We start from the raw sequence: 26,833 nt of genomic DNA on the forward strand, positions 1-26,833 counted from the left end.
AAGACTGAGCTGAGTCTGTTTTGGTCTTGCCCCATCTCTCCATTGTAGTTTTTGTTGTTCTCTGCCTTAAAACATCTCCTCTCCAGGTTTAGCTTCCTGAACTGATTTCCCAATTCTAAAACTGAAAATTTGGTTGTTTCAGGCAAACTGTTGTACTGAGCCCTTGGATGTGTACAGTTACCTACATAGCCAGGAGATTGGCACAACACTGGCACTGCTCTACATCACCTGGGCAGAAGTACTTGAGGCTAGAGGAAGTTTTAAGAAGGCAGATATGATATTGCAGGAAGGTCTTCAGCGTAAGGCTGAGCCTTTGGACAGACTCCAGTCCCATCACAGGTAAGCTCTCAGCAAGAAGGAAGGACTTGGAGTGGTCTTGTGTGCTTCAGTGGGTGCCTGGTACAGTGAAGTTGAAAATAAACTTCTCCAATGCCTTCCTTAGGCAGTTTCAGACCCGTGTTTCTCGGCAGACGCTACTGGGGCTTGAGGAAACTCCTGATGATAAGGACACAGATCTTTTGGAAGATGCAGAACCCCAGAGAAGCTCCTTGGCAGATTTGAAAGGCAGGGGCAAGAAAAAAGTGAAAGCCCCAGTTAGTCGTGTCGGAGATGCACTGAAACGTACGTTGAGCTGTTGACACCACTCCGTATTACTGGAGGAGTTGCATCTTTCTGTTGTGCAGTTTGTGCTTGAGTGTGATAATTAAAAGTTAATTTGCATAAATCCTTTTGCTTACAGCCATGAATCAAAGAAGAAGCACCCAGGCTCCAACTTCTCAGCAGCTTTCAAGTAATCCTGGTTTTGCTGTGTTTGATGAAAATTCAGTTTCTGGACCTGAGATTCCTGTGATTACGCCACAGCCATGGGCGGCACCTCCAGTTCCCAGGGCCAAGGAGAATGAACTGAGTGCAGGACCGTGGAACTCTGGCAGGGTAAGGAGCCCTAAACTGGGCTGACAAGAAGAAGAAGGCATATGAAAGCTGGTAACTTCTGAAGCAAAAGTCCTACTTGTTCTTTTAGCCTGGGGTTTGTGTCAGTTTATAACTACAGATCTTCCTGGCTTCTGCCTGAAGTCCCTGGCTATGCTTAACCCAGTCATGTTCAGCAAGCTGATTGTGCTTGAATAACTTCAAAAATCTTTCTAGAGTTCTTAAACCAAGAAACTGTAATTCTAACTAACCAGAAAAGTGGGTAGAGATGGCCAAACTGTTTTGAGGGTGAAAAAGGACTCTTGTAAGAGGAAAACACTAGCTAAAGAAAGGGAAAGAAGGCAGGCCTCAGTTAAACTTGTAAGGAAGAGAAGCAAGAGTTAAATGGGTGTTGCACAACACAACCTGAAGGAAGAAATTATTGCCCATCTTATGGAAGTATCAGTATCACTAAGGTTGGAAGAGACCTCAAAGATCATCAAGTCCAACCTGTCACCACAGACCTCATGACTAGAGTAGGGAGGACACTACTGCCCACTGCAGGCTTGAACTCACGACCTTCCCATTAAGGGTCTTATGTGCTACCAACTGAGAAGTATGGCAGGTACAGATTCTGCAAGTCTGTTTTGAAGTGCTTGGAAGGAAAACAGAAGTGTGGGGATCAGAAGAACTGAAAAACTACTGTATCAATGGAATATTTATCCTGACAGGGGAGGGAAGCTTGACAGTATGTGAAAAAAGCATGGCAGAAAGTAGGGTCCAGTGGTGCAGACTCATGTTGAAGGTATGAGAACCAACAGCATTGCTACAGGTCTTCATGCTGTTAGACATGATCTCTGATATTAACTGGAGGGAATGAGTCCTGTGAGATTTATTTACTTCAAGTCCTTAAATAACCCCCAGTGTTCTCCTGCTCTTTGTGGATTAGAGAGGGAGAATAGAAAGCAATCAGGAGATAAAAATATTTTAGACTTCTCAGTATAGAAGTTATGAGTGAAGAATAGAAACACAAACTAGGGTGAGGGAAGGAAACAGGCTGAAATTCATAGAAACTCCAGGAAGAATTACTGCCAGATGAAAAGCAATTGGATTAAGAGAACAGAGAAGCCCTTCCTGTGGGCTGCTTAATAATGTTCATTCTGTTGCCCAAATGCTTCTGGCTTTGTTTGTTGTTTTTAATGTCTATCCTTAGAATTCTCTCTGTTCCCACTTTTCATGAAATTTGTTAGACTTAATGAAGAAAGAAAAAAGCTGCAAGTAGGGGTGGAGGATGTTTAATTCGCCTTCACTGGAGCGTGGTGCTCATTTTGGTGTGTCTTACAGTGAAAGAATAACCTGTTGTGAACTCTGAGGTATTAAAAGCTGCACAGTAAGGATGCCAAAGGAAAATGTTTGGAAAATGATAGAAAAGAGTTGGGTGTGAAGAATCCCTGCCATGTCACCTCTTCTGCTGAAGAGTCATGGGGAGTTTCAAGTTGGCAAACAGGAGTGGTGTGTTGCTAGACTAAATTCCTTCAGTCTTCAACAACGGACCGCACAAGTGGTTTGGAATTGTTTGGGTTGGAAAATACCTCCAAGATGGAGTTCAACTTAACACCACCATGGCCCTGTGTGCCATGTCCACACATTTCTGGAGCACCTCCAGGGGTGATGACTGCACCACCTCCTTGGGGCAGCCTGTTTCAATGCTTTATGTATCAGAACAGAATTAAGTCCATGATGCTTAGCATTTTTAAATAACAAACTACCAAACTGGGGCAAGGGGGATATGGAGGAATGTAGAGCCTGGAGATGAACCTTTCAGCTATTGACTGACCTTTCCTTCCCCAGCGTCCTCGCAGTGGGGCAAGCTCTGCTGTAGAAGTGCCCTACCAGCAGCCCAATTTCACCTTGTATGTGGATGAGTCAGCTCAGCAGCAAATCATGTGAGTCTTCTCTCCAGTTTGAAATGGGGATGGCATGTGGAGTTATCAAAGCTACTTCATCAGTTCTGACACCTGTAGCCCAGGCTCTAAGATCTCCAAGAACTTAAGACTGGCAACTTGGAAGCTCTTAGTGCTTTAGCTTGAGGTGGAGGCTTCAGTGCAGGATGTGTAAGGACATGGGAAGTATTTGACTTGCTGCTCATTATGTGAGACCCTACATCATATTTATAAATGGTAATTCATGGACTAGCTTAGCTCAGCATGTTTACACAAACACAGTTACCTCTCAGGATGCTGTTTCCTAAGAAAACAGCCCTGAACTGAGGCTCACTGCTGTTTTCCTCTGTTGGGAACTCTCTGCTTTTTCTAGCTGGAGTTCTATTCTGAGCCAAGCTATCCGAGTTTCCATGCCAACAGCATTGCTGAGGTTATGAAGCACTGGGCTGCTTTACCTGAAATGACCTCCCTGCTCATGCAGTGCTCCCTGAAATGTTCAGTCCCAGGAGGTGGGGTCATTCTGCTTTCTTGGAGCAGAGGAAAGTGCTTCATTCTTCAGTGCTGCTGAACTTTCTTCTTCTGTAGTTAATGATGACCATAGATACATCAGGTCTTTCTAAGAAGGGAGTGGAGAAGAATGTTTGATATTACAGATGGCTTCCTTGGCTCTGAATTACCTATAAGTAGGACTACAAAGATGCTGAGGGACCTGGAGCATCTCTGTGAGGAGGAAAGGCTGAGAGACTTGGGGCTGTTTAGCCTGGAGAAGAGCAGCCTGAGAGAGGATCTTATCAGTGCTCAGCAACAGCTAAAGGGCCTGTGAAGGGGCAAGAGGATGCCCCTTACCAGTAGTGCCTAGTGATGGGACAAGGGGCAAGAGGCACAAGCTGGAACCCAGGAGGTTCCACCTAAAGATGAGGTGAAACTTTGCTGTGAGGCTGCTCAGTGGAGCTGAAGTAAAGAGACCCTGCTCCAGAATGCACAGCAACTTTAGAATGACATAATTTTATTTGCTCTTGACTGCACCTTATTAACGCTTTGGCTTGGATTTGGTTGGGATTTTTGATTCAGAGTTGCAGCTTTGATGTTGCAGCTTTTCTTTTTTGGGTTTTCTATCAATGCAACAAAATGTCTTCATTCTGCAGCTAGGTTCTGGAAAGAGCTGTTTTCTCTCCTGTGCTTTTTCTGTCTTACAGCACAGCACACAATCAGTTTTAACACCTGCATGTTTTTTCCAGGACTCCTTGCAAAATTGAACCCAGCATAAACCATGTCCTGAGTGCTCGCAAACCTGAGAAAGAGGAGGACCCACTCCAGAGAGTGCAAAATCAGCAGCAGGACACTCAAGAAAAGAAAGAGGTGGTGATGTACTGTAAAGAGAAAGTTTATGCTGGAGTTGATGAATTCTCTTTTGAAGAGATCCGAGCTGAAATCTACAGAAAAAGAGCAAAACTGAAAGCTGAAGGTATGCTGCAAAATGGGATTCCCAGATTGCACTGGGTTGGAAAGAACCCTCAAAGGTGATTTTGCCCACCCCCTGCTGTGAGCAGGGATACCAGCTGTATCAGGGTGCCCCAGGTCACATCATCACTCTTCTGTCATCAGAAAGATGAGACTTGGAATCATTGAATGGTTTGGGTTGGAAGGGACCATAAAGATCATCTAGTTCAAAGCCCCTGTCATGGACAGGGACACCTCTCACTAGACCAGGATACTTAAGGCCCCATCCAACCTATGTTGAACAGTTCCAGTGAGGGGACAGCCTGCTCAGTGTCACATAAACTTATACTGATCTGCCTCCAGCTGTCTGTTATTACAGCTGCTTTTCCTTTTGCACAGAAACAGTTATTGAACAGCTCTAAGGTACAAAGTAACAAGTCTGACAGCTTTGTGTCAGCTGTGAAACAGAGGGAGAAGACCAGAGATTTTAGTCCCATTAAAAATAAATGTATGCTTCAGTGTCAGATTGCATGTGAAATGTGCCTTGTGTCTTACAAGCTTTTCTTCCTCAGAGGAGATGCAGGCCATAGCTCAGAAGAAGGAGGAATTACAAAGGAAAATTGAAGAGATGGAGAAAAATTTAAAGAAAATGATCACTGAGTGGCAACCACTGCCTGAACAGGTATTGTCCTCATTTTAACTGCTCCTTCAGGAATAGTTGTTTTAAGTAAAAACACCAAGGGAGGAGAAATATCCAATGATTGGCTAACATTTGTTAAACCTTTTTTTTTCCTGTACTATTGTACATAGACATCACTCAGTCAGTGAATGTTCACAGAAATAGTTCTCTTCTTGTCCCCAAGCCATATCTGTTCACTGGAGGAATGTAAATCAAAAAACTCCAAGATTTGCTGCTCCTTTGCAAATATTAAGTTACCTTATGCTGAGCTATAAACTCTGTATTTTTTTTGTTTTAAGGCAAGGGATGTCAAATACTGAAGGGGCTCTTTTGTTAAAGCTCTATTCATGTGTGGTTTCCTTCTACGTAGAGAATTCCTTCTACATAGAGAATAGTGCAAAAGGAAGCTAGAGAAGAAGCTGAAACTAGGAAGTGAAGGGTTGCAGAGCAGTGTGAGCTACCCCCAGCTGGCAACTAAGCACCACATAGCATCTCACTCCCTGCTCAGTGGGATGGGGACAGAATTGGAAGGGTGAAAGTGTAGACAAGTCATGTTGAGATAAGGATGGTTCAACAGGAAACAAAAAAGCTGTGCACACAAGCATAGAGCAGTGTTTTATCAAGACTGTTTTGATCACAAATCTCAAATATAGAACCACACCAGCTGCTGTGGAGGAAAATGTAACTTTATTCCAGCCAAGACCAGTACACAAAGCCATAGCTGATTCATCTCAAGGTTTTCTAGGCAGTAGTATGCTCTCTTTTATAGACCAGATTGGGGTTTTTTCTTTTCTATGAGGTCCAGTCTTGAACAGGTCTGTCATTGCTAGGTAGTTTTCTTACAAGCTGCAAATAACTAGTAAGAAGTTAATTATTTTAAAGTTTTTCCCAACTTCATCTGCTGGGCTAATAAAACATGTGTTTTTTCTCTCTCTTTCCACCTTCCCCATTTCCAAAATAGTGCCTTAGTAAGTAGTTTCAATACTGACATGTACCAAATTCACAACACTTTATAAGCTGGGTAACTGTGTGAAAGTTAAACATGGTTGCAAAAAGAATGGGCCTCCTTCATGAAAGTAAATTAAGTACAAATCAAAATGGCTAAAGACAAGAATAGAATAGAATAAACCAGGTTGGAAGAGACCTTCAAGATCATCACATCCAACCCACCTAAACAACTAACCCATGGCACCAAGCACCCCATCAAGTCTCCTCCTGAAAACCTCCAATGATGGTGACTCCACCACCTCCCTGGGCAGCCCATTCCAATGGGCAGTCACTCTCTCTATATAGAACTTCTTCCTAACATCCAACCTAAACCTCCCCTGGCGCAGCCTGAGACTGTGTCCTCTTGTTCTGGTACTGGATGCCTGGGAGAAGAGACCAACATCTGCCTGTCTACAACCTCCCTTCAGGTAGTTGTAGAGAGTGATAAGGTCACAAGTATTAATCCATCAGGGCTTTAACCATCTACTCAGGGGTATCAGAATGTTCTTAGAACCTTGTTGTATGGGGTGTGATTTCATCACTGTAGAACCAAACTGGGTTTGTTTCTACAGGCAGCAGCACTGCTAACAGGAGCTTTTTCACTGCCTTTGGGACTGCAAGGAGTTACTCCTTCCAATGCAACAGAAGTTGAGGACAAACAGTCCCAGATGAAAAGGTAATGCAGGACTTTTATTTTAGAAGCAATAAGAGCTTTGTGAGGATTATTTATGCATTACTACTACTCTTAAGTCTGTAACCAGGATCTGTAATCTGCCTTTCTGTAGTTACAATTATTTGTCTGAGGGCTCACAACCGCTTGCATATCACCTTGGCTTGCTGTCCTTGGAACATTGACTTAGGTTTTGTGAGGGTGTGTAAAGTATAAAACCTCTGTTTGTGTCTTTTTCACAGTGAAGTCCAGGTCTTTGAAGAAATTCAGCTGCATAAAGCATCTTCTGAGGGTAAGTGTTTCAATTTTTTATCTTTAGGAGAAGACTGTGTTAGAGGGCAGTGTTGTTCTATATCAATACCAGGACTGCAACAAACTAACACCAAAATTTAGGTGGGTTAGAGGGATGAGGATGTGCTAGTGGTGCCTTTGACCAATATGTAGCAAATGACTGAGCTTCTGAAGAGCTGCCACTGTTTGGAAGGACTTTCAAGCAGAAGAGCTTTTTTCTTCTAATAGCTGAAGAGCTCTCTTCATGCTTTCATTTAAGCAGTCTTGATATAATCTATACATGCCTACTGTTAAGGTTGATACTGTCTTAAGTCCTTTTTTCTGAGAGGATTTGGTAGGGGAAACACAATCGGAGATGACATGTTCAGTTTTGTTGTTGGGAAGAGCATGTGCTGAAGAAATTCTGACCTGAACTGACCACTGCTACTGTTGACAGAAGTTAGCCAGTCTCCTGATGAATACTCAGATGGACAAAGCGATACTGTGTTTTTAACCTCTGAGGAGGAACATCAAAATGAGGCTGGACTCAGGGAAAAAGGTACAAATTCTGAGTATGTTCTAAGAACAGTAAGTTAGCAAATGTAATATGGTGGTAAAAATTGTTGTTCTTTAAGGTGAGAAAGCTCATCTCGGTTCTGTAACTTTCTGTTAGCATAGTTTCTAAGATTGTGTATTAAATATTTTAAGTAGCATTGCTGCAGGAAGACTGTTGGTGTAATGGAAGCTCTTGGTTTTTCTTTGTGGATGTAGCTCTCTCTTGTCCATCTGGTCCTGAGAAGCCTTTTGCCATATTTGATGAATCCTCCACTTTGGAAAATCAGAGTATAAGGTAGAGTTATTCAAGACATAGATTTATTTTTTTTTAGGGAGAGGGGAAACTACAGTATCTAATCACTTTCTCTAGCAGCTGAAATACTGTTGTCTCTTGTAAGGTTGTAGGATGGGGTTTTGGTTTATATGTACACTTTCCTTTTTTTTAATTGCTCCATGAGGAGGTACTCTCACAGAATCACCCAGAATGCATTGGATTGGAAGGGAGCCTCAAAGGTGATGTGGTCCCTCACCCTTGCAGCCAGCAGGGACATCTCCAACTAGAGCTGGTTTCTCAGGGCCCCAACAAGTTTGACCTTCCTGATGTCTACCCTGCTCTAGTGTCAAACTGTTGCCCCTCATCCTATCACCACAAGCCCTTCTAAACAGTTCCTCCCCAGCCTTCCTGTAGGTCACCTTCAGATACTGAAATGCAGCTCTAAGGTCTTGCCTGTCATTCCTCCTCAATCTGGAGCTATATAAGTTGCTATGTAAACTTTTTGCACTCTGGAGAGATGTATATACTGCAGTTTTACTGGTAGCTCTGTAGCAGAAAGTGCTAGACTGAAGTTGTTAGTGGAGTTAGTTTGGAGAGGAATATGTTAAAGATGAGAAGCTGCTCTAATATAAATACTTAATGTAATGTGAGTTTATCTTAGTTGTTCTGCAGATCACACAAAGGAAAGTGCCCGGCGCCCCCTCGCCGTTCGTAAGCCTTCAGAATCTCTTACTGCCAAGGAAAACGTCCCACCAGAAGCCTGTGTAAGGAAAAGTAGTTACCCCTTAACAGATTTGTTGTTTTTTCCCTGGCAAGAACGTCCTCAGTGAGACTTGGCTGGACTCACATGATGTTTGATAAGCAAAGATTCTAAATATCTGCTGTGGAAATAATAACTGAATTGGGTGATGGTAAGATTTCACTGCAAGTGTCATGGTTTTGTTAGGCTATAAGGTGGGCAATAAAGAAATGATGGTAAGGAGTCTTCCAAATCAGCCACAGATGGGTGGCCAGGATTAACTGCACTGAGAGTTTGAAGTCTGCATTCTGAAGAGTTGTGCTCCTAATGCTGCCTTCTGGTTCCAAACATTTTCTTGCTGTTCAACCAAACAAGCACCTCAGCTTCTGTGTTCCGCACCCAAAGCGCCCTACACTTGACTCCCTTAAACCCTCAGATCTTGTTTCCTAACCTTGTGTCTCTGTGGCAGCTCTGCAGATGTTTGGAAAGCTTTTTAATAGAGGTGGTAATTGCTGTTTTGCTGAAGGGCTTAGTTACTGCATGCTGCCATAGACCTTTAGACTTCATAGGGTTAAGTGTTGTGCTGATTTTTGGTTCTAGAGGCGGTCTCAGTAACTGCATAGCTCTGCTTTAAGTGTTGTGTGTGTCTTCCATAGCCAACATTTTAGTAACCACTTGAATGATGTGGTTATAACTGAACTGCAATGCACTTCTGGGGTGGTAGATGCTAAATGGCCTTTAACAGTTCATGGCAGCTCTGCAGCACTCTAGAAGGTAACAAAGCTTTGACTTCCTACATGGAAAAGAAAAAAATCTGCAGTTATATTGCAGCTAGAATCCAATTAGTCAATTTGAACAATAAGTAGATTACATGAAGACTGAGTGTCTGATTTATGTTGGAAGGTGCTAGAGTGGAAGAGAGATACTCAGCTTTTAAATACAAGCAAATATGATGTAAAATCTACAGGCCTTTCACTCTCTTCTTATTTTTTTCAGGAAGAACTGAATGCAATTGAACCTCTGACTGAAGATGCAATAGTGACAGGCTCCTACAAGTACAAAAGCTTTTGTGCCAACCCAGAAGACACGTGTGACTTTGTTAGGGCTGCCCATCTGGCCTCGACGCCCTTTCATGGGGTGGCACCTCAGAGAGTCGCAGCTCCTCTTTCACAGAGCGACCTGAAGGAAGACACCCCAGAGTCTATGAGTGTACCTCTGAGTCAGGTCACGCCAGTTTGTGAGGCTCTCTGTGTAAATAAGCTGAGGTAACTAACAGAAAAGCATCATAAGTCCTTTTCCCTGTCTTCTGTTGGCTGTGGGCTTACTATTCTGTTGCTGAAGGAACAATTTTCAGTATATTCTGCTCCCTTCAGAAGGCAGCCCTTTCTGTAGCTCAGGGTCCATTTTGCCTTGAGCAAATTTAAATGTAATAGCAATCCCACTTGGCTTTTCAGCAATACTGCTGCAGGACTCCATGCTTTTCCTACCCAATGACTTGAGAAAAAAAAGAATGAACATTCTGTCTTTGTAGGCAGAGATCAAAAGTAGAATCATCAGTTGCTTTTATGCTTCTGTAGTTATTTTAGTACATGAAATGCATCTGATGATTATGGCTTAGATTTCGTCTATGGAGGAGAGAAATTGGATAGAAGAAAACTGACAGCCTTCCTCCTGTTTCTTATCTTTGTCAATTAAAGAAAACATCTGTTGCATGGGACTTTCTTAATTTAGAAGCGAGTTGGATTTGCTGGCTGTTGATATGTAAACATCTCTGCTGTGCTGAAGGTGTTTGCTTACTTGGCAAAACCATGCTGATTGTAGTTGGAAAGTTAAAACTAGAGTTATTTCCCACCCATCCCTCAAGTGCTTTAAAGCATGGTAGGTCTGAATTTTGGTCATGAGGGAAGTAATAAATGTTCAGCACAGAGTTGGACAGGATGATCTTTAGGGGTTGCCTTCAACCCCTAACGTTCTATGGTTGTAAGATTCAGTGTGTTGTTTCTTGTAGCAGTCATTTGCTGTGAGTGAAGATAAAATTCATCTGTAGACTAAGATTCTGAGCATAAACAATTGTTGTAGCTAAGAGGAAGCACCGACGTAACTATTGACTTCTCACAAAGCTGGGGAAGGACTTGTGTAACTTCAAGCAGTCTGGGAATGCCCAGAGCCCTTTTGTAGTTTCTAGGCAGGCATTGTCTAGCCACTCTAGCTTCTGAAAGCCTGAATAGTTTATGACTTTATTTACAGCCCCATCATGGAAGCAAGCCTGGAAGATACTCACTCAACAGGTTCTTCTGTCTCCTCGGGATCTTCTCTTTCCTCTGTTACACAAACATCCACCATTAAATACCTGCCTGTCCCTGAGAAACTGGAACTTGCCCAGAGCTTGCCTGCTGATTCTGGAGGTATCAGTGAAAATATTACTGGTTAGTATTAAGCTTGAGTTTCACTCACAACAAGTAATGTGCAGCTGTCAAACTGTGGTGCTTTTTATGTACTGCCTTGGTTTATCTTTACCTTGCTGTCTATTTCCCACCAATTTGCCTTGTGGCTAAGCTTGAAGCAGTAGTTAGGTGTACAGCGTGTCCTGCTTGTCAGCATCTAAAAGGTGAGAACATTGAGGTGACATTATTTTAGGTATTAAAGCAGGGAGTATGTAGGGGTCATTCTGAAAGGAAACATTTTGGACTTGATGGTGGTGAGAACTTGCTAAGACAAGTTTTTGTCTTGATATTTTTTGTCTTTCCGTGCTTTAATCTGTGTGTTCCCCTGATTTGCTGATAAGTGCCACATTAAACAAGGAGAATATGCATTTGGGATCTAGTGAAAGTTGCAGAGGTATTTTCTGACAGAAGCACTTCTCTGGTTTTGGTTTAAAATTTGCACTCTTAACTTTGCTGAAAAATACTGGGCTGCTGCACAGCAGGTTTCTTCTTCCAACTGAAAGAAAAATACTACTTGAAATATTTTTTTTCCTAGCCAAAAACCTATGTTTCCTTCTGTTATAAAGACTTATGTTACAGTTAGAACAGGAATGCTCACCAAAAAATTAGAATTAGGTTTGTGTTGATGGCTTTCAAGGTGCTTAACCTGCTTTAACTCCATTGCATTTGGTTTATGATCTCTTAATTAGAATTGTGTCCCTGAAACTTCTCAGTACATCTGGTTGAGAGAAGAATCTTTGTGTCTGCAGACTGTTCTATGATGAAGCACGCTCAGGACCTGGAATGAAAACAGAATTAGAAGGGTGTTGACACCAAAATATTTTGAATGGATCTTACACTTGATTTTTTTTACCATAGGCACTGGTCTTTGAGCAAGATGAAGAGTCTTTGCAGATTCTTTTCAGGATAAAGGTGTTTTGTTCAGATGCTTTAATGGTTCCTTTTTCAGCCTCTGATCATTCCTGTTCATTTTTTCCTTTGCATTTTGCACATCTGCCTTGAACTATATTTCCCAGCCTGGGTGTAGTAATCTGGTGAGGGCTTAATGCTGCATAGAACAGAAAAATTACTTTGGCTGTCTGTCAGTTTATTCCTGTAAAATATGCCACTGAATTTCAGTAAAATATTGGAACACATATTTTAACCCTCAACTTCCAACACTTCCTGGGTCTGCTTTCACAGAATGACTTCCAAAGTAATTTCTGGCTGTAGTGCTTTTCAAATGGAGTGTAACAGTAGGTAGTGATATGCTGATTCTTACCTTTGCACTGTGAAAGCTTCAAATGTTGTCATACAGTTACTAGTAAAAAGCTTAAAAAGATTACTAGTCATACTCTTTGGGGGAGGAGTTCAGTAGCAGCCATCTAGTTCTGATGTATTTTACTCTGCCTCATCATTTGAGATTGACACTTTTCAGGCTACTTTACTTTTGTGCAGATGAACTCAGCTATTGAATGATTTTCTCTGCCTTCTTATGCAGGAAAATAAACTCCAGACCTCCACATAATTATCTCATGTGTCTTCCAGGATATAAAATCCATTGAATTCTTAATACTGCAGCAAGCAGCAGAGTTGGAGTCCAAATTTGTTTTCCTTTTCTTAAATAAAACCTCTTCTATATTCAAAGGAGTGAATTTCAGTAAAACCCTGAATTTTTTTGTTTAGATAATCAAACTGATTGCTTACTCTGGACACAGGTTTGAAAAAAGCCTTAATTTGCAAAGTAGGTTTGAGTTCTATGGCGAATTCAGAGCTTTGTCTCCTGTGGAAGGCACATGGTGCTACAGTAGAATCGAGACCTGGTGATGGGATGGTTTGTAAGGTAGCTTCTGAAGTGTTATATTCATGTCACAACACACAACTATTGCAAAGAGGTTAATTGACCTGCAGAAGGGAAATGAAGTAAATCAGGCTGCAGATAGAAAGCTTCCAACATCCATCTTACTGTGACAGACAGAATCCCAGAATCATTTTGGTTGGGAAAGACTGTTAAGATCATCTGATTGCAACCCTTAACCCAGCACTGCCAGGTCACCACTAAGCCATGTCCCTCAGCACCACATCTTCAAGGCTTTGAAAGCCTCCAGAGACTCACCACATAGTTCTAGCTGCTCTTTCTTTTATTTGTCTTTCCAGGTGATGTAACTCAGTTCTTGTGGAGTGCTGAACAACGTATGAAGCTGTTAAATCCTCTGCCAGCACTGCTGGCTGCTGCTCCAAATTTTCATCTGAAGGCTGGTGTTCTGCCTGCCATGGAGGTGAAGGATATTGAGCTTGGTAGGTGCACTAGAGACCCTACAGCAAGAGATCTGGTTTATGTTCTAATTGGTTTGAAATACATTTCCTGTACACCCTCACTGGTTTTATGTAGATGGGGAATGTCCTGAGCAACTTCGGTGTATTTCCCATACCAGCTCTCAAAAGAAACTTCTGTAGAATCTCATAGTGGCCCTGCTCTAACAGTTTCATGTCCTTCATAACAGGAAATGAGACTTACTGTATCAAAAGGGAGTACTGGACCAGTGAAGAGTACAAGATGGCTTTTGCTGTTCCAGCTGATTCTTGCCTGCTGCTTACAAAGGGATTTGTCATAAAGGTAACACATTTGATAGTTGGTATACAATGTGTCAAGTAAAATCTAAGTTTGGTTCTTAATCTTTGAATTCCCTGCATGAAATTTGCTTCTTCAAATTGTCTTTGTTGATACAGATTAAAAGTTTCTGCCTGTGGGAAATGTTGTCTTTGGTAAAGTTGGGAGGCAGAAAAAAAGAGGATGAGAAGACTGTGGGGATGAACAATTTTCCCTTTATCCCCAAAATAAATGTTCTCCTGCTGTACCTTTTTGTAGGTGTATTCTCAGCCTGTGCCTTGGGATTTTTATGTCACACTTGAGTTACAGAGGCGTCTGAATGCTGACTTTGACCAAAGCTTCAGTGGGAACTGCAGCTGCTTCTTGTATCAGGATGGCTGTGCCCTTCTGCACCCTGACATCAACTGCTTCACACTTGGGGTCAGTACTGAGAAGCCCTTCAGGAGACATGAGCTCCTGCATAAGTACCATTAGTGCTGGTTGTCATGATGCTCACTGCTGAAGACAGCTTCACCTTGCAGACCAGATCCCCTGGGCTTGCTTTCTACCCAAATGAGAGCTGTCTATCCTAGCTGGTTTGTCATTCATAGATCATGTGCCTCTTGGAGACAAGCTTTAAATTTTTCACATTTTTATTCATGAGTGACAAATGACCTGAGCCAAGAACCACAGCAAGGTTTGCATCTAAATCTCTTGTTTAACTTGGCATCTTGCAGTGAGTTCCAGTTTGCTGTGGCAAGGTCATAGTACTGAGTATCTTGCTGAAGGATTTACATCCTAAATGAAGTCTTGCAAGTGCATTTTGAATTGCTGCATAAAATAGCAGATGACAAATTAAACATCTATTTCAGTCTTCAGTTCGATTTCCTCCTCCTGGGTAACAGTGTCTCCAAAGACCTCACAGTAGTTTGAGTCTTGGCTGCGATGATAATGGGCAAAATTTGATGATACTGAATTTAGAGTAGGACTGTTCTGTCTGTACAGATGGGGGGGTGGGAAAGGTGTGGTATAAATAATTCACTAACCCAAGGCAGAATGGCATGTAGATCCAAGTTTATTCCCTGTTTTCAGGATATTATTCCTGTCTACAAGTCTATCACGGAAGAAGTTATCCTGCTGGTTGTTCATGATCTTCTTCTTGTGGTAGAGAAACTCCACAAAGCAGAGATTGTCCATGGAGATCTGAGGCCAGAGGTGTTCTTTCTGGGAGACAGGTTGGTGTCTGTATGCATATGGGAGAGTGTGTAACAGTTTCAGATACAGTTCCTGTACATTTTATAGCATTGTGGGGTTTGGAATTGACTTCCAGATATCAAATCTAACTCCCCTGCCAAAGCAAGATCAGCTAGTGCAGGTCACACAGGCATGCATCCAGATGGGTCTTGAAAGTCTTCACAGAAGGAGACTCTACCTCCTCTTTGCTCCAGGGCTCCAGCACCCTTAAAGCAAAGAAGTTTCTCCTCATGTAAGGTGGAACTTCATGGATTCCACTTTGTGCCCTTTGTCCTATCACAGGACACCACTGAAAAGAACCTGGTCCCTTGACACCCACCCTCCAGATAATTAAAGCACTAATCAGATCCCCTTTCAGTCTTCTCTTCAAGTTGAACAGCCTCAGGTCTCTCAGCTTTTCCTTATCAGAGGGATGTTCCAGTCTCTTCATCATCCTTGTAGTCTCTGTTGGACACTCTAGTACACCCCTGTCCCTCTTGAACTGGGGAGTCCTAAACTGGGTACAATATTCCAGGTGTGGTTTCCCTAGACCAGAGAGGGTAAGAACTTCTTTTGACCTACTGGCCACACTCTTCTTCATGCCTCCCTGGATCCCTTTGACCTTCTAGGCTACAAGGGCACATGGAGAACTTACTGTCCACCAGGACCCCAAGATTCTTCTCCATGGAGCTGCTTTCCAGCAGGCCAACCCCTAATCCATACTGTAACTTACCATTTCCCCTCTTAAGCCAGGATACTGCTGTTGCAGTCCAGGGGTGGTTTTGTTAAAAACTATTCTGAAACCAGTAAAAACCCTTTGGTTAGGAGTAAACCTTCCTTTGTTTCTACAGAAAATTGAACATGGTGACGTAAAACTAACCAAAGGGGTTTTGATATTGCCAGTGGTCTCAAGTTTCTACTTTATCAACATACTGGGCAGCAACTGGATATTGGCAAATAATTTGCCTTCTGGGTTTGCATATCTGAAACCCAAAGGGCAGGTAGGACTGGAACATCCAAACACTGTGAAACTGGTTGCTTAGCCTCCACTGCAGTCCAGCTCAGAACTTGATGCATAGATCTAGTTTTTCTTTAGGCTCTTTCCCATATTATGTTAACAAAGTCACACATCCTTTGGAATGTGATCCATGGACTAAGCGTGGGAAGATAGGAACTTTGGAATGCTTGGTGAGTCAGATGTGATTCCATTAGAAGAAATTCACTGGGGCTGATAATCTTCACTGGTAGACTAAAAATAGCTGATTAAATTGATTTTGAGCCTACAGTCATCTCATGCACACCCCCAATATTATACTGAGAATTTCTTCATAATTTGTGTAACTTGTTTAATTGATTGATAGAGTACATAGGTTACATACATGTACTACTGAAATTCTTGTCTTCACACCTCCCAATGGTCTCTTGCAGTTTAGAGTGCACACAGCCCGGTTTGAAGGCTTGATAGACTTAGATGTCTCCTGCTGGATTTTTGTGCTGAACACAAACCAAACTAAACATTTCCCTGGAGGTGTTCAAAGCCAGGTTGGACAAGGCTTTTCATCAACCTTTTCTAGTGGAAGATGTCCCTGCCCATGGCAGGGGGCTGGAACTAGATCTTGAAGGTTCCTTCCAAGCCAAACCATTCTGTGATTCCATGACTAAACTGCTAAAATGTTTGGATATGGTAGGTTTGTGGTTTTTTCCCAGATAGCAGAAACTCTCCTAGGCTAAGTCCATGGTATAAGTTACAAAATATGTTCCTAGCACACAGGTATGCAAGAGCAGTAGTGAACAGTGATCTGTGTGGCTTGGTAGTGCACTGTCACCTGAGCAGGCACTCTTCACTGCCCCTTCATCTGGTCCTTCCAAATATGTAGCTCAGGAAAGGTGGTGAAGCAAATGTTTTCTGAGATCTTCAAGGAGGGGAGCAGTGGTATATATTACCTGTTCTCCCCTTCTAAGTGTTTCAGGGAGCTGTGAGAAATGCCAAACCAGGGTCATCCTCAACCTTGTAGTGTTTCCCATTGCTTACTCTGGAGATACCAGTATCACCAAATCACAGACTGGTTTGGGCTGGGTGGGACCTTTAAAGATCACTTAGTCCAACCCACCTGCCATGGGCAGGGACACCTCCCACTAGAGAGGTTGCTCAAGGCCCCATCCAATCACATTGCCTTGAGTGCTTCGAGGAGGGGGCATCCACAACCTCCCTGGATAACCTGTTCCAGTGTCTCACCATCCCCATTGTGAAGATATTTTTTCCTCTTAAGCTTCAGACTGCCAGCTTGTTCCCCACCTGGGAGTGGTGTTTTCAGGAGTAGTTCTGAAGCTGACCATCAGAGGGGAGCATCGACATAGCTAAAACTCTTCTTCTTGCTGTTACATGTCAGTTTTAGAAACAAAAATTTGTTGGCTTATCTTATGCTTCTTTTGCTTCCTCTGCTTTCACAGGGTCTGTGATCCCTTTGCTAATAATATGTCAAAAGCTCTGAAGATAGTGGATTTCTCTCACAGCCTGGATTTGAGATTGCAGTCTCACGTAAGTTTGCTGAAGAGCTTTCCTATAGCTCAGACCCCTCATGGACAGCAGCTTCTGGCAGAGAGTTCTCCTCCATATCAGGTGAGTCTCAGGGCATCTTAGGTTTTGTGTTTTCCTTGTCTCTTTTCTCAATTATTTTTTTCCTCAAGTTGTATCTTGCAAAATGTGGAAGTTCCTGGTAGCTAAACAATGAGAAGAATTTGTCTTCTGATTAACTCTTTGGTATGAAATGAAGCTGAGTGCCCATGGTTATTTAGGAAACCATGTTTCACAAGGAACCCCCAGTAAAACCACAATTGCTTACTTTTTTGAAGCCTTCTTGCTTAGCAGGATTCTGGAAGATCCTGCTCAAAAATCAATTTGGACTTAAGTATGTCAAAATACCAATAGAAAGCTGCAGTGCATTGCAGAAAGTGGTAGAAGCTGAACTTTCTTTGTTGTGATTGCAGGTTGACCTGGTTGGCATTGCAGATATAATCCATTTGCTGTTGTTTGGGGATCACATCCAGGTTTATCAAGAGAATTCTCTCTGGAAAATCAGCCAAAATACATCCAAGTAAGTCCTTTTGCAGAGAGGAGGCAGCTGAGGGAGAAGAGACTTGTCACTCCCTTCACTTTCTGTAGAGTGATGCCATCTTCAAAGCTTAGAACACTGAACTTGGTGCTGTTGTTGCTTAACAAAAGAGTTCTGTGGGGAATATATTTTGAAGCTACCTAGACTTGTTGCTATGTAGAAGTCAATTTTAAGCTTGAATATGAGCCCAAGTCTACTTCAGATGACTTGGCCTCTTTTTTCCTTCCGGATCAGACTGCTTTAGCCTCTCTTGTCACTTGATAGACCAAGCTAGAAGTCTGTGAGTGGGTTGTGAGGAGGGGGGAGTGGCATATGGTTATTTAGGTTTTCTGCTATTTTTTCCTTTTTAGTCTATCCTGGAGAGGCAAGACACTGATACTAGGGGTCTGTCTCAGTGTAGGCACAGTGTACATGAACATAAGAATTTAAAACTAACATTTAAGATGCATTATGCAAGCAGCTGCTTTTTGGAAGCTGCTCTTTGTCCTCGGGCATTCATTTCTTCTACTCTTTCAGCCACATGCTTTGGCTACAAGACTGTGTTCATCTGCCCTTTGTTTGTTCTCAGACCAAACACTTGTTCCTTTTGCCAGTCACATCCTGCAGTATTTTCTGCCTTAGATTTCCATAAGGATTTTCCAGAACTTTCTGCTCCTGACAAAGAACTTGACAGCTGCATTCAGGATTCTGCTATGCTGGCTGCCCTTGCTCTGTGGATACACTTCTAGAAGAACCATTGCTCAAGGAAACCTGCTACCACTCAGGAATTGTTCAGTTCCCTAGCAACATGCAGTGCTTATACTTCCCAGTTTATTGTATGCAGCCTTTGAAAAAAAATCTCATCTTCTGAAGCTGTGTACAGGGAAAAACACTTTTTCTTTACTGGGCATATCTATTTTTCTGCTCCATAGAGAATCACAGAACACTTAGGGTTGGAAAAGACTGTTAAGATCAAGTCCAACCATTAACCTAGCACTGCCAGGTCACCACTGAACCGTGTCCCTCAGCACCACATCTCCATGGCTTTGAAGCCCCTTCAGAGATGGGGACTCCACCACTGCCCTGGGCAGTGTGGTCAAAGGCTTGACAACCTCAAGGGGAAGAAATTGTACCTCATGTCCAACCTACACCTCCCCTGGGGCAAGTTGAGGCCATTTACTCTTGTCCTATTGCTTCTTCCTTGGGAGAAGAGTCCTACCCCTACCTCACTTCAACCTCCTCGCAGGGAGCTGTAGAGAGCCAGAAGGTTTTCCTTCAGCCGCCTTTTATCTATGCTGAACAGCTCTGGTTCTCACCAGCCCTGATCTCCAGACCCTTCAGCAGCTTTGTTGTTCTTTTCTGGACCTACTCCAGCCCTTCAATGTCCATCTTGGAGTGAAAGGCCCAAAACCAAATCCAGGATTTGAGGTGTGGCTTCAGTGCCCAGAACAAGGAAATCATCTTGGGAAAGCTTTTTGAAAAGTACTATAAAAAGCCCAAACTATTAAACAAATTTCAAGGCAGTAGAACAACTGGTAGAGCCACTAATTTTACTACCAGTTCAGCAAAATACTGAAGTAGTGGGGAAAGCATAAAATTCCTTTAAGGCCAATGGCAGTCAGTAAAACAGAAACCACTTGAAAGGCGACAGAATGAATGCAAAACACTGAGGTCAGTGTTGTGGTCAAGACTTCTGGCAAGGCAGAGGGTGAATTCAGGTTTCTCTTTTCACCTTTGAGCATTACTACAAGGCTGACTACCAGCTTTTCAGGGAAGGGAGTTTCAGCAAGTTAACTGTTAGTGGGGAATGGATTTGGAGATTATTCTCTTCCAGGAGGGTTTTTAGTTTTCTTCTTGTCACTGTTTTAGGAAAACTCATCTCTGCAGGTTTATTGTCACTCATAACTCATTAGCCACCCTTACCAAGGTGTAGCCTCCTCTGTTGTGTCTGTGTTGAAGTCCATGAAGGAAATGCCCCAATTCTTGCATAATTTATTTTATTAGTTAGACTCTGTATGACCTCACCATTGTAGAAAATACAAGAGTTCCTATTAGTGTAATAGCACAGGGCAGATTCTTTCTGAGGCTGTGCCTGCTGCTGTTGTGTGAGTCACTCTCAGAAAGCAGAGGCAGATAATTTGTTCCAAGCTAGTGTGACTCCTGACTTCAAGGAGAAAAGTGCTTCAGTAGTCAGCAGCTGCCTGTTCCATGGACTTCAGTGCAAGGCTGAAGAACAAAGGGTTAGCTCTGACAGAAGTTTTCTGAGTCTTAATGAGTCACTTAACCTTTTTATTCATGTTGTGTGGGTATATCTGTGAGAGGGGGGATTTGCTACTATTAATTGTCTTTGAAATGTTATCTGTATGAGAACTCTGCGGTTGGAAGGCAGGGAGAAAGTAAAGCTGGCTGTATACCACTCTTTCATTCCTTCTTTTTTCCTCTTGCAACTTCCCTTTACTATTGACCTGTGAACTTAACTTGCAAATGAGGGAATAAAATTTAGCTCTACCCCTTACTCATGAATCTGCCAGTGCTGGTTCAAAGAGCGCTCTTGGATATCTCCTTTAATTTGAAAGCACTGTGGCTTGCGGTCAGGTACGCTAGAAGAGGTAACTACAAATTGTGGTGTTGATAGAGCTGTGAAACAGCCTCCCTAGTTACAACTCAGAAGAGAAAGGGGCCCACAGGTCTAAACACATTCACATGATGTGAGTGAAATTTATTTCAGACTTAGTTTTCCCCAGGTATTTAGTAGTGAATAGAAATGGAAACCTCGCACACAGTTTGACCAAGCACTGCTCTCTTTGTTTTAGGGCTCTTGACAGTGATTTCTGGAGTAAACTTCTGGGGAGAATTCTGAATGCAGATGGTAAGTCCACAGTGCCTCTGCTGAAGGAGCTAAGAGAAGAAATAAGTGACATGTTTGACAGCTCCTATCAAGAACGTCTTATTTACTCCTTAATGTCACTGGGACAAACTTTGCTCGTGGAGGACTTCGTGTGATGTGTTGGACACATACATGTTTGTATTATGGAAAGGAATTTGTGAACTACTTATTTTTATCAAATAAGCATAGACACTGCTTGTAGCTGTTCTTGCAATGCTTCACCTGGGACTCACTAACAAATGTTGGTATCAGTGCATAGAAAACCTCCTGACCCAGTTCCTCTGAGCAGTTTGTCAGAGAAAATTTGTTGAAATAACCTGTTGCCCCTGCCTCCCACCATGTTGCTCCTTAAAAATATGTTTAAGACCCAGTTCACACTGGTTTTGTTGGGGTTTTAATGAGTGTTTCATCACAGTTGTATTTCTTCAATAAAGTTGTATTTTGATAGTAACTCTGTCAGATACTTGATTTGGTATCCGGCTGGAGTGCTGCTGCCTGACTGGGAATTGTTTGACTGCCAGATGATACAAAAGCCTCTCTCTTGGTGGTAGCTTTCATAACCACATAGAACTTCCTGGATACTTGAACACAGCTGGGAGGATTTTACATGACACTGGTGCTGGTTTAGGATGGAGCTTAGAAGAAACTTCTTCACTGGAAGTGTTCTCAAACACTGGACCAGGTTTCCTGGGGAGGTGGTTGAATCCCCACCACTGGAGGTGTTTCAAAGGGATAGGAATGTGGTGCTGAGGGACATGATTTAGCCCCAGACTTGGCAGACTTAAGATCATCAAATCAAACCACACTTTAAGGGTGTCCTTCTTGTCAGCAAATTGCATTCTGGATTCTCTGAATACCTGCTGTGAGCTGAATCCCAATGTTGGGATGGTTTTGAACTGTTACAATGAACAGAATGATTCCAGTTCCTAACACCTTGCTACCCATTGAGAAGTGGACTTCCCTTATTTTCTACCTATTGGGGGTGTCAGTTCCCTCACTGCAGAGTGAGATCTTATGTAAGAAAATAAGTTATTGAGCAGAAGTTTTGGCTATTTTCTGTCTTATTGAGAAGAGACAATAAATCACCTTTTAAAATCAACTTTTAATTAGGCTTTAGTGATTCATTTGTCTAAAACTGAGAGAATTCTAGAGGGGGGAAAAATCCCACTTATTTTTTAGGAAGACCTCACCACATTGTGTCATTCTGAGTAATCTACCCAATTCTGAACTCCATGCATGAGCTCTGCTTTGGTTCTACCAAATCTACTCTAAATCAGGTCCAACTGTTTCTTTTTCAGTTCATGAGATCTGTGACTACTTTAAAAAGGAGACAAATTACACCTCCTGCATGTGCATCAGCAAATAATTCTACATCATTCCTCTGTGCTGCTGCTGATTTCCCAAATAATAAATATTCCAACAATGGCTTTGGGCTAAACTCTAACTTCTGAGGGGTTGCTATGCACTAGTGATTTCCCCAGTGATGGCTTTGGTGGCCAAAAGCTTAGTATTCTTATTCTGAGTGAGTTATTTGACTGTGGTCTTGAGAATTGGTGGTTAGAGTCTCTCATTTAGCCTTGGGCTATGGGCACTGCACTTAGAGTAATGTGCATCTGCCTAAAATGATTGTCCTAAAAGACTGCTGAAGGAAAGCTAGAGTTCCTTTAGCAGTTTTGTTCTCTTGGTTCTTGCTGGTTTGCCCTTGTCCTCCCTCTGCTTGGTTTATCTAGCAGAATGCTGAGAGGAAATGAGAGCTGCTTATTTCAGTTTCATTCAGTATCTGATAGAATTGTTTTCTCTTTTAGCCTGGAGAAGAGCGGACTGAGGGGGGGAATCTTATCAATGCTGATCAATACTTCAAGGGTAGGTATCAGGAGGATGAGGCCAGGCTTTCTTCAGGGGTGCCCAGTGACAGGACAAGGAATAATAGACACAAACTGGAACATAAGTTCCATCTAAACTTGAGGAGAAACCCCTTTAAGGATGATGGAGCCCTGGAGCAGGGTGCCCAGAGAGGTGATGGAGTCTCTATTATCTGGTGACATTGGTGGATGTGTTCCTGTGATTTTTCCTCTAGGTGACCCTGCCTTGTCAGGGAGGTTGGACTCAACCTGCAGAGGTCCCTTCCAACCCCTACCATTCTGTGATTTCATGATATGGGGATTGCACCCCATGTAGTCAAGGCAAAGCCAACAGCCATGGTAATTTCTCAGAGTGATTGTAAGCACTACAAAGCCTTTGCATACAAGTGTGTGTCTGTTTCCATTGTGATGTGTCCTTGTCTTGCCTTCCAGAAGTGGCTGTATTTTGGTAGCGCTGCAGATTCTTCAGGACAGAAGCTACTATCCAAACATGAGTGCTACATGACCTCAAAAATTGCTGTGAGCTGGGAAAGCTCCATCCACCTCTAATGAATGAAAGTCCGAGAGCTGGCAGCATTCAGCAATTTCACAGGCTCAGGAGATTTTCTAACAAGAAAATTCATTTTCTGAGACTTGTTGACAGAAACGTCAAGAATGGAGCTGCTGCCTTTCCCTCCACCCACCCCAGCAAAAAGTGAGGGGGGGAGAAAAGCAGCTCTTTATAAATAGCTCTGTTCCTGTTGTATTTGTAAATTCAGAGCTTTTTGTGTCAATGACATCACCCTCTTCTCCATGGCAACTCCTTACCATGTCCAAACTGCAGGGCACTAGCAGAGAAACTTCAGCTAGCAAATGAACAGGTTGATTCCAGATGATTTAATTGAGAAATAGTCTGAAGGGGTGACAGGAGGGGGTGGGAAACATGAGCCAAGGGGCTCCTGTCAGCTCTGTGCCTCTGGAAAGCTGGCACCTGTGTTGATTCTCTTCCCATCTCTTCTGCTTGAAGTCCTTGTCAGGAGGAGGAGGTGGGTGGAAGGCAGGCAGGCAAGAATCTTATTCTCCATCTCTGGTGTGTCTGGAGAGAAGTGCTCCAGGTGACTAAGCAGGAGGAGCTTGACTGACTCACTCCAGAGTTATTTTCTCTCTCCCCCTCCCATCTTTTCTGTTTGTTTTTTAGCTTTCACCCAACAGCTTGTGTTTTTCCCCAGGCCCTGATGAGAAAGCATCAGCAGGAGGGCTTTTGTGTTACCTAATGTTCACAAAAATGTGCTTGTGGTGATCCAGGTGAGGAAACCAAAGCCAGCTTCTCTTTTCTTGCTTTCTCAAGGCAGAAAAATGAATTGTCTCTCAGATACCACACCTTTATCTTTAAAAGAAAAAAAGAAAGTGCTTCTCCTGTCTGAATGTTATCCAGGAAATAAAGTAACTGAGATGCCAGGAAGCTGTAAATAACTGGCTTCTTTATCAGGCTACCAATGGAAAATACCCAGCTGCTTCACTGGCAGCCCTGCTGGTTTTGACTTGATTTCCAACCCAGCTGCAGTTGGAAGTGATTTCACTTGCTGTCTTGATTAGAGAATTGGATTCTGCTGGGTTTCATTTGGGGTTGAAGGAGCAGGAGCAGAATGGTTACATCTTCAGAGTCTTTAACCAGTGTAAACTGTTGCTGCTTCAATCAGCTTCAGCAATCTGCCCCAATTTACATCCCTGTGAAGTCTAAAGCCTTAGAGCAGTTCACCTCCTTCCTTCCACAGGGTGCCATGAGATCTGCAGCTGAGATCCAGCCTGCAGAAGCCTCCACTTGATTTTTGTATTTTGCATTTTTTGAAATTGCATGACACAAGAGGCAGGCAAGTTGTGCAAGATCAGCACAAGCCTACAGAGCTCTGCCATCCAGCAAGGGCCACGGCAGCACTTCAGCAGCTTGCTGAGGAAGACTTGGTTTTGCCTGAGTGATGGAGGAATGCTGTGCTCACTGCCCCTGGTCTGCAGGGCACAGGAGGCTTTAACCACAGAATCTCAAGGTGTGAGGCTTTGTGCTCTCTGTTATCTTCCTCCCCACCCTGGAGTGAAGTCTAGCTTAGCCATTCTGTGATTTCAAAGCTCAGCTGGGAGGATATGCAGGCATAGTCTGTATACCTGAATCTTCATGAGCATCTTGCTCTTGCCTTTTCTGCTAAATGTCACTCAAGGCACAGTCCCATCCTCTTTGCTGAGCTCACAGCATCAGCCCACCAGGAAAAAAAAGTCCCAGAAAACCTTGATTCACTGCATCACAGGATCTTGAGAGGGGTAAGTGTCTCCAGTGAGCTCTCCTCAGGTTTAACTGCAGGGTTTTGATGGAATTTAACATTGTGGGCTCCTGCAGATGTGGGGGTTTCTCCTTCAGTGGATTCTCCCAAACCCTCTGCTGCTTGCCAGGAGTAGGGGGGTGTGTGTGGCACTGCTGCATTCCCTCCCAGGCAGTGGGGCAGTGCTGGTGAGCTGGGTCTGTTTGCTGACTGAACCAGGATCTTTCTGAAGAAGCTTGAAGATGAAATTGCGGAGAATTTCTGCCTGAAGCAAGGGATGTTTCCCGTGTTTAAGACAAGCAGCAACCTGCAGTCAGGAGGAAGAAGGGGCTGAATTCACTCCAGAAGTATTTCTCTGAGATTATATATTTTTTTTCCTGAGGTAAGACTGCTGCTGTGAGAGGCAGATAGGGCAACAGGGTCCAGCATTCTCAGCGCTAAAACTGAGAGGACATCGAAAATGGGTTTTGCTTTCCCAAGCTGTAGAAATGGGATAATTCTCTGAGGCCTTTGGTACTCCCATTTTTAGGCTGGAAATTTAAATCAGTCACTAAGAACTGATTTTTGAGAGGTCTGAAGCCACAAAAGAAAAAAGAAGGGGGGTGTGTGTGTGTGAGGGGAATGCTTTTAACTCTGCCTTTTGCCTGCTTGTGTTCAAGTGGTGAATAAGTGCTGTGGACTATGCTTCTAAACTGTCCTTAAATAGCATGATGGGTGTTGCAGAAACAGTGAGTGAATGGAAGTACAATTTAGTAAATAGACACGAGCTTATGGCTTATTAATTTAGCTTAGTGCTTTAAAACCTTGATAAAGCATTTGTTGTTCTGTAGGATGCACAAATAACACAGGTCCCTGCCTTGGGAACTTGAAGGTTTTTAATAGGCTTGGTTCGAAGAAATGCTGTGGAAACAAGAGCAAGGGGATAAGATATTTCTCTTTTAAAAGCATCTGTTTGAATTGCACCTGAACAACCAGTTAATCACTACTGAAAAGTATTTGTGGAGAGGCCAGAAAGTAAGAGAAACCTGCAGCTGGGACAAAAAGCTAACTTGGTTGAAAAGCATGAATTATAGTAGCCAAAAACTACCATGGATGTAGAGATGGCTCTGGAGAAAACTGGCGAGGAAGGTCTCAAAAATCTCCTAGCCTTTGCAACCCCTCTTTCCAAGCGTAAACCAAAAACTGAAATTCCTCCAAGATAGGAAGCCACCAGACTGTGGGTAGTATGCTTAGGTTGTGGTGTGTAAATTATAGTCCTTGATGGAAGTATAAATGTCGAAGAGGTGCTGGAACCATCATGGAAAGCACTTGCTGAGCCTGGAAGTGCAGGAGCAGGAGGATAGGTGTGAGTCTGCACTTGCTCTTTGCACCCCAGTTGTTCTGATGCTTGGGTGCAGTTATGTTTTGCTCTTGGAAAAGGAGTAAAATGGGCTTTCAGCAGAAACATAGTTACAGGTAAGCAGGTGATCATAGAATCACTAAGGTTGGAAAAGATCTTTAAGAACCTTGAGTCCAACTGTAACCCAGCTATCACGACCCCTAAACAATATCTGGAAGCCCCACATCCCCACACTTCAGGAACATCTCCAGGGATGGTGACTCCACCACCTCCCTGTGCCTGACCACTCTTTCAGCAAAGAATTTTTTTTTTTGTTAGTAACCTTTTGCACTTAGAGCTGAGAAGGAGGGAAGAAGCCTCCTCAGGGCTGTGAGGAGTGGAATCCAAAATATCTCTGACTTGTTGCCTCCCCTTCCCTATGCAAGGTGAGGACCAGAGTGGTGTGTGCAGAGGAAGTTGTGCTCTGGGGAGGCAGAGTCTTTGATGAGGTTACCTGCAGAACAGGATTTGTGTCCAGGATCCAGGCAGGGTTTGGTGGCCAGTGGGGTGTTTGGTGCCAGCAGCCACTGTGTAACCCTCTGCTGTCACTGCAGCTGGCTGTGCCAGGGGCTGGAGCAGGTCATGCTACTGCTGCAGTTTGAGTTCACTTT

General features: G+C 43.1%; 2 protein-coding genes across 4 annotated transcripts in view; both read left to right on the forward strand.

Annotated features, from left to right (window-relative positions):
• BUB1B (BUB1 mitotic checkpoint serine/threonine kinase B) overlaps positions 1-21,789 on the forward strand; it is a 30,107-nt gene extending 8,318 nt beyond the window's left edge. For all 3 annotated transcript variants that reach the window (XM_068148119.1, XM_068148117.1, XM_068148118.1), the window contains exons 5-24: positions 143-339; positions 443-621; positions 740-933; positions 2,761-2,855; positions 4,091-4,317; positions 4,865-4,974; positions 6,531-6,634; positions 6,871-6,920; positions 7,356-7,457; positions 7,670-7,748; positions 8,389-8,491; positions 9,463-9,731; positions 10,714-10,892; positions 13,047-13,187; positions 13,394-13,506; positions 13,759-13,920; positions 14,572-14,714; positions 17,164-17,332; positions 17,701-17,807; positions 20,618-21,789. In XM_068148119.1, the coding sequence (XP_068004220.1) occupies positions 143-339; positions 443-621; positions 740-933; positions 2,761-2,855; positions 4,091-4,317; positions 4,865-4,974; positions 6,531-6,634; positions 6,871-6,920; positions 7,356-7,457; positions 7,670-7,748; positions 8,389-8,491; positions 9,463-9,731; positions 10,714-10,892; positions 13,047-13,187; positions 13,394-13,506; positions 13,759-13,920; positions 14,572-14,714; positions 17,164-17,332; positions 17,701-17,807; positions 20,618-20,807 (2,913 nt within the window). In that variant the 3' untranslated portion in view covers positions 20,808-21,789. The remainder of the gene's footprint in view (positions 1-142; positions 340-442; positions 622-739; positions 934-2,760; positions 2,856-4,090; positions 4,318-4,864; positions 4,975-6,530; positions 6,635-6,870; positions 6,921-7,355; positions 7,458-7,669; positions 7,749-8,388; positions 8,492-9,462; positions 9,732-10,713; positions 10,893-13,046; positions 13,188-13,393; positions 13,507-13,758; positions 13,921-14,571; positions 14,715-17,163; positions 17,333-17,700; positions 17,808-20,617) is intronic.
• A 2,955-nt stretch (positions 21,790-24,744) lies between these two features.
• PAK6 (p21 (RAC1) activated kinase 6) overlaps positions 24,745-26,833 on the forward strand; it is a 42,501-nt gene continuing 40,412 nt past the window's right edge. Inside the window, exon 1 of the mRNA XM_068148124.1 lies at positions 24,745-24,845. The gene's annotated coding sequence lies outside the window, so the exon portion shown is untranslated. The remainder of the gene's footprint in view (positions 24,846-26,833) is intronic.

The sequence above is a fragment of the Melanerpes formicivorus genome, unplaced genomic scaffold (assembly GCF_026170545.1).
Source record: "Melanerpes formicivorus ecotype bairdi unplaced genomic scaffold, bMelFor1.0.p_v2 SCAF_16, whole genome shotgun sequence".
In the NCBI taxonomy this organism is placed as follows: domain Eukaryota; kingdom Metazoa; phylum Chordata; class Aves; order Piciformes; family Picidae; genus Melanerpes; species Melanerpes formicivorus.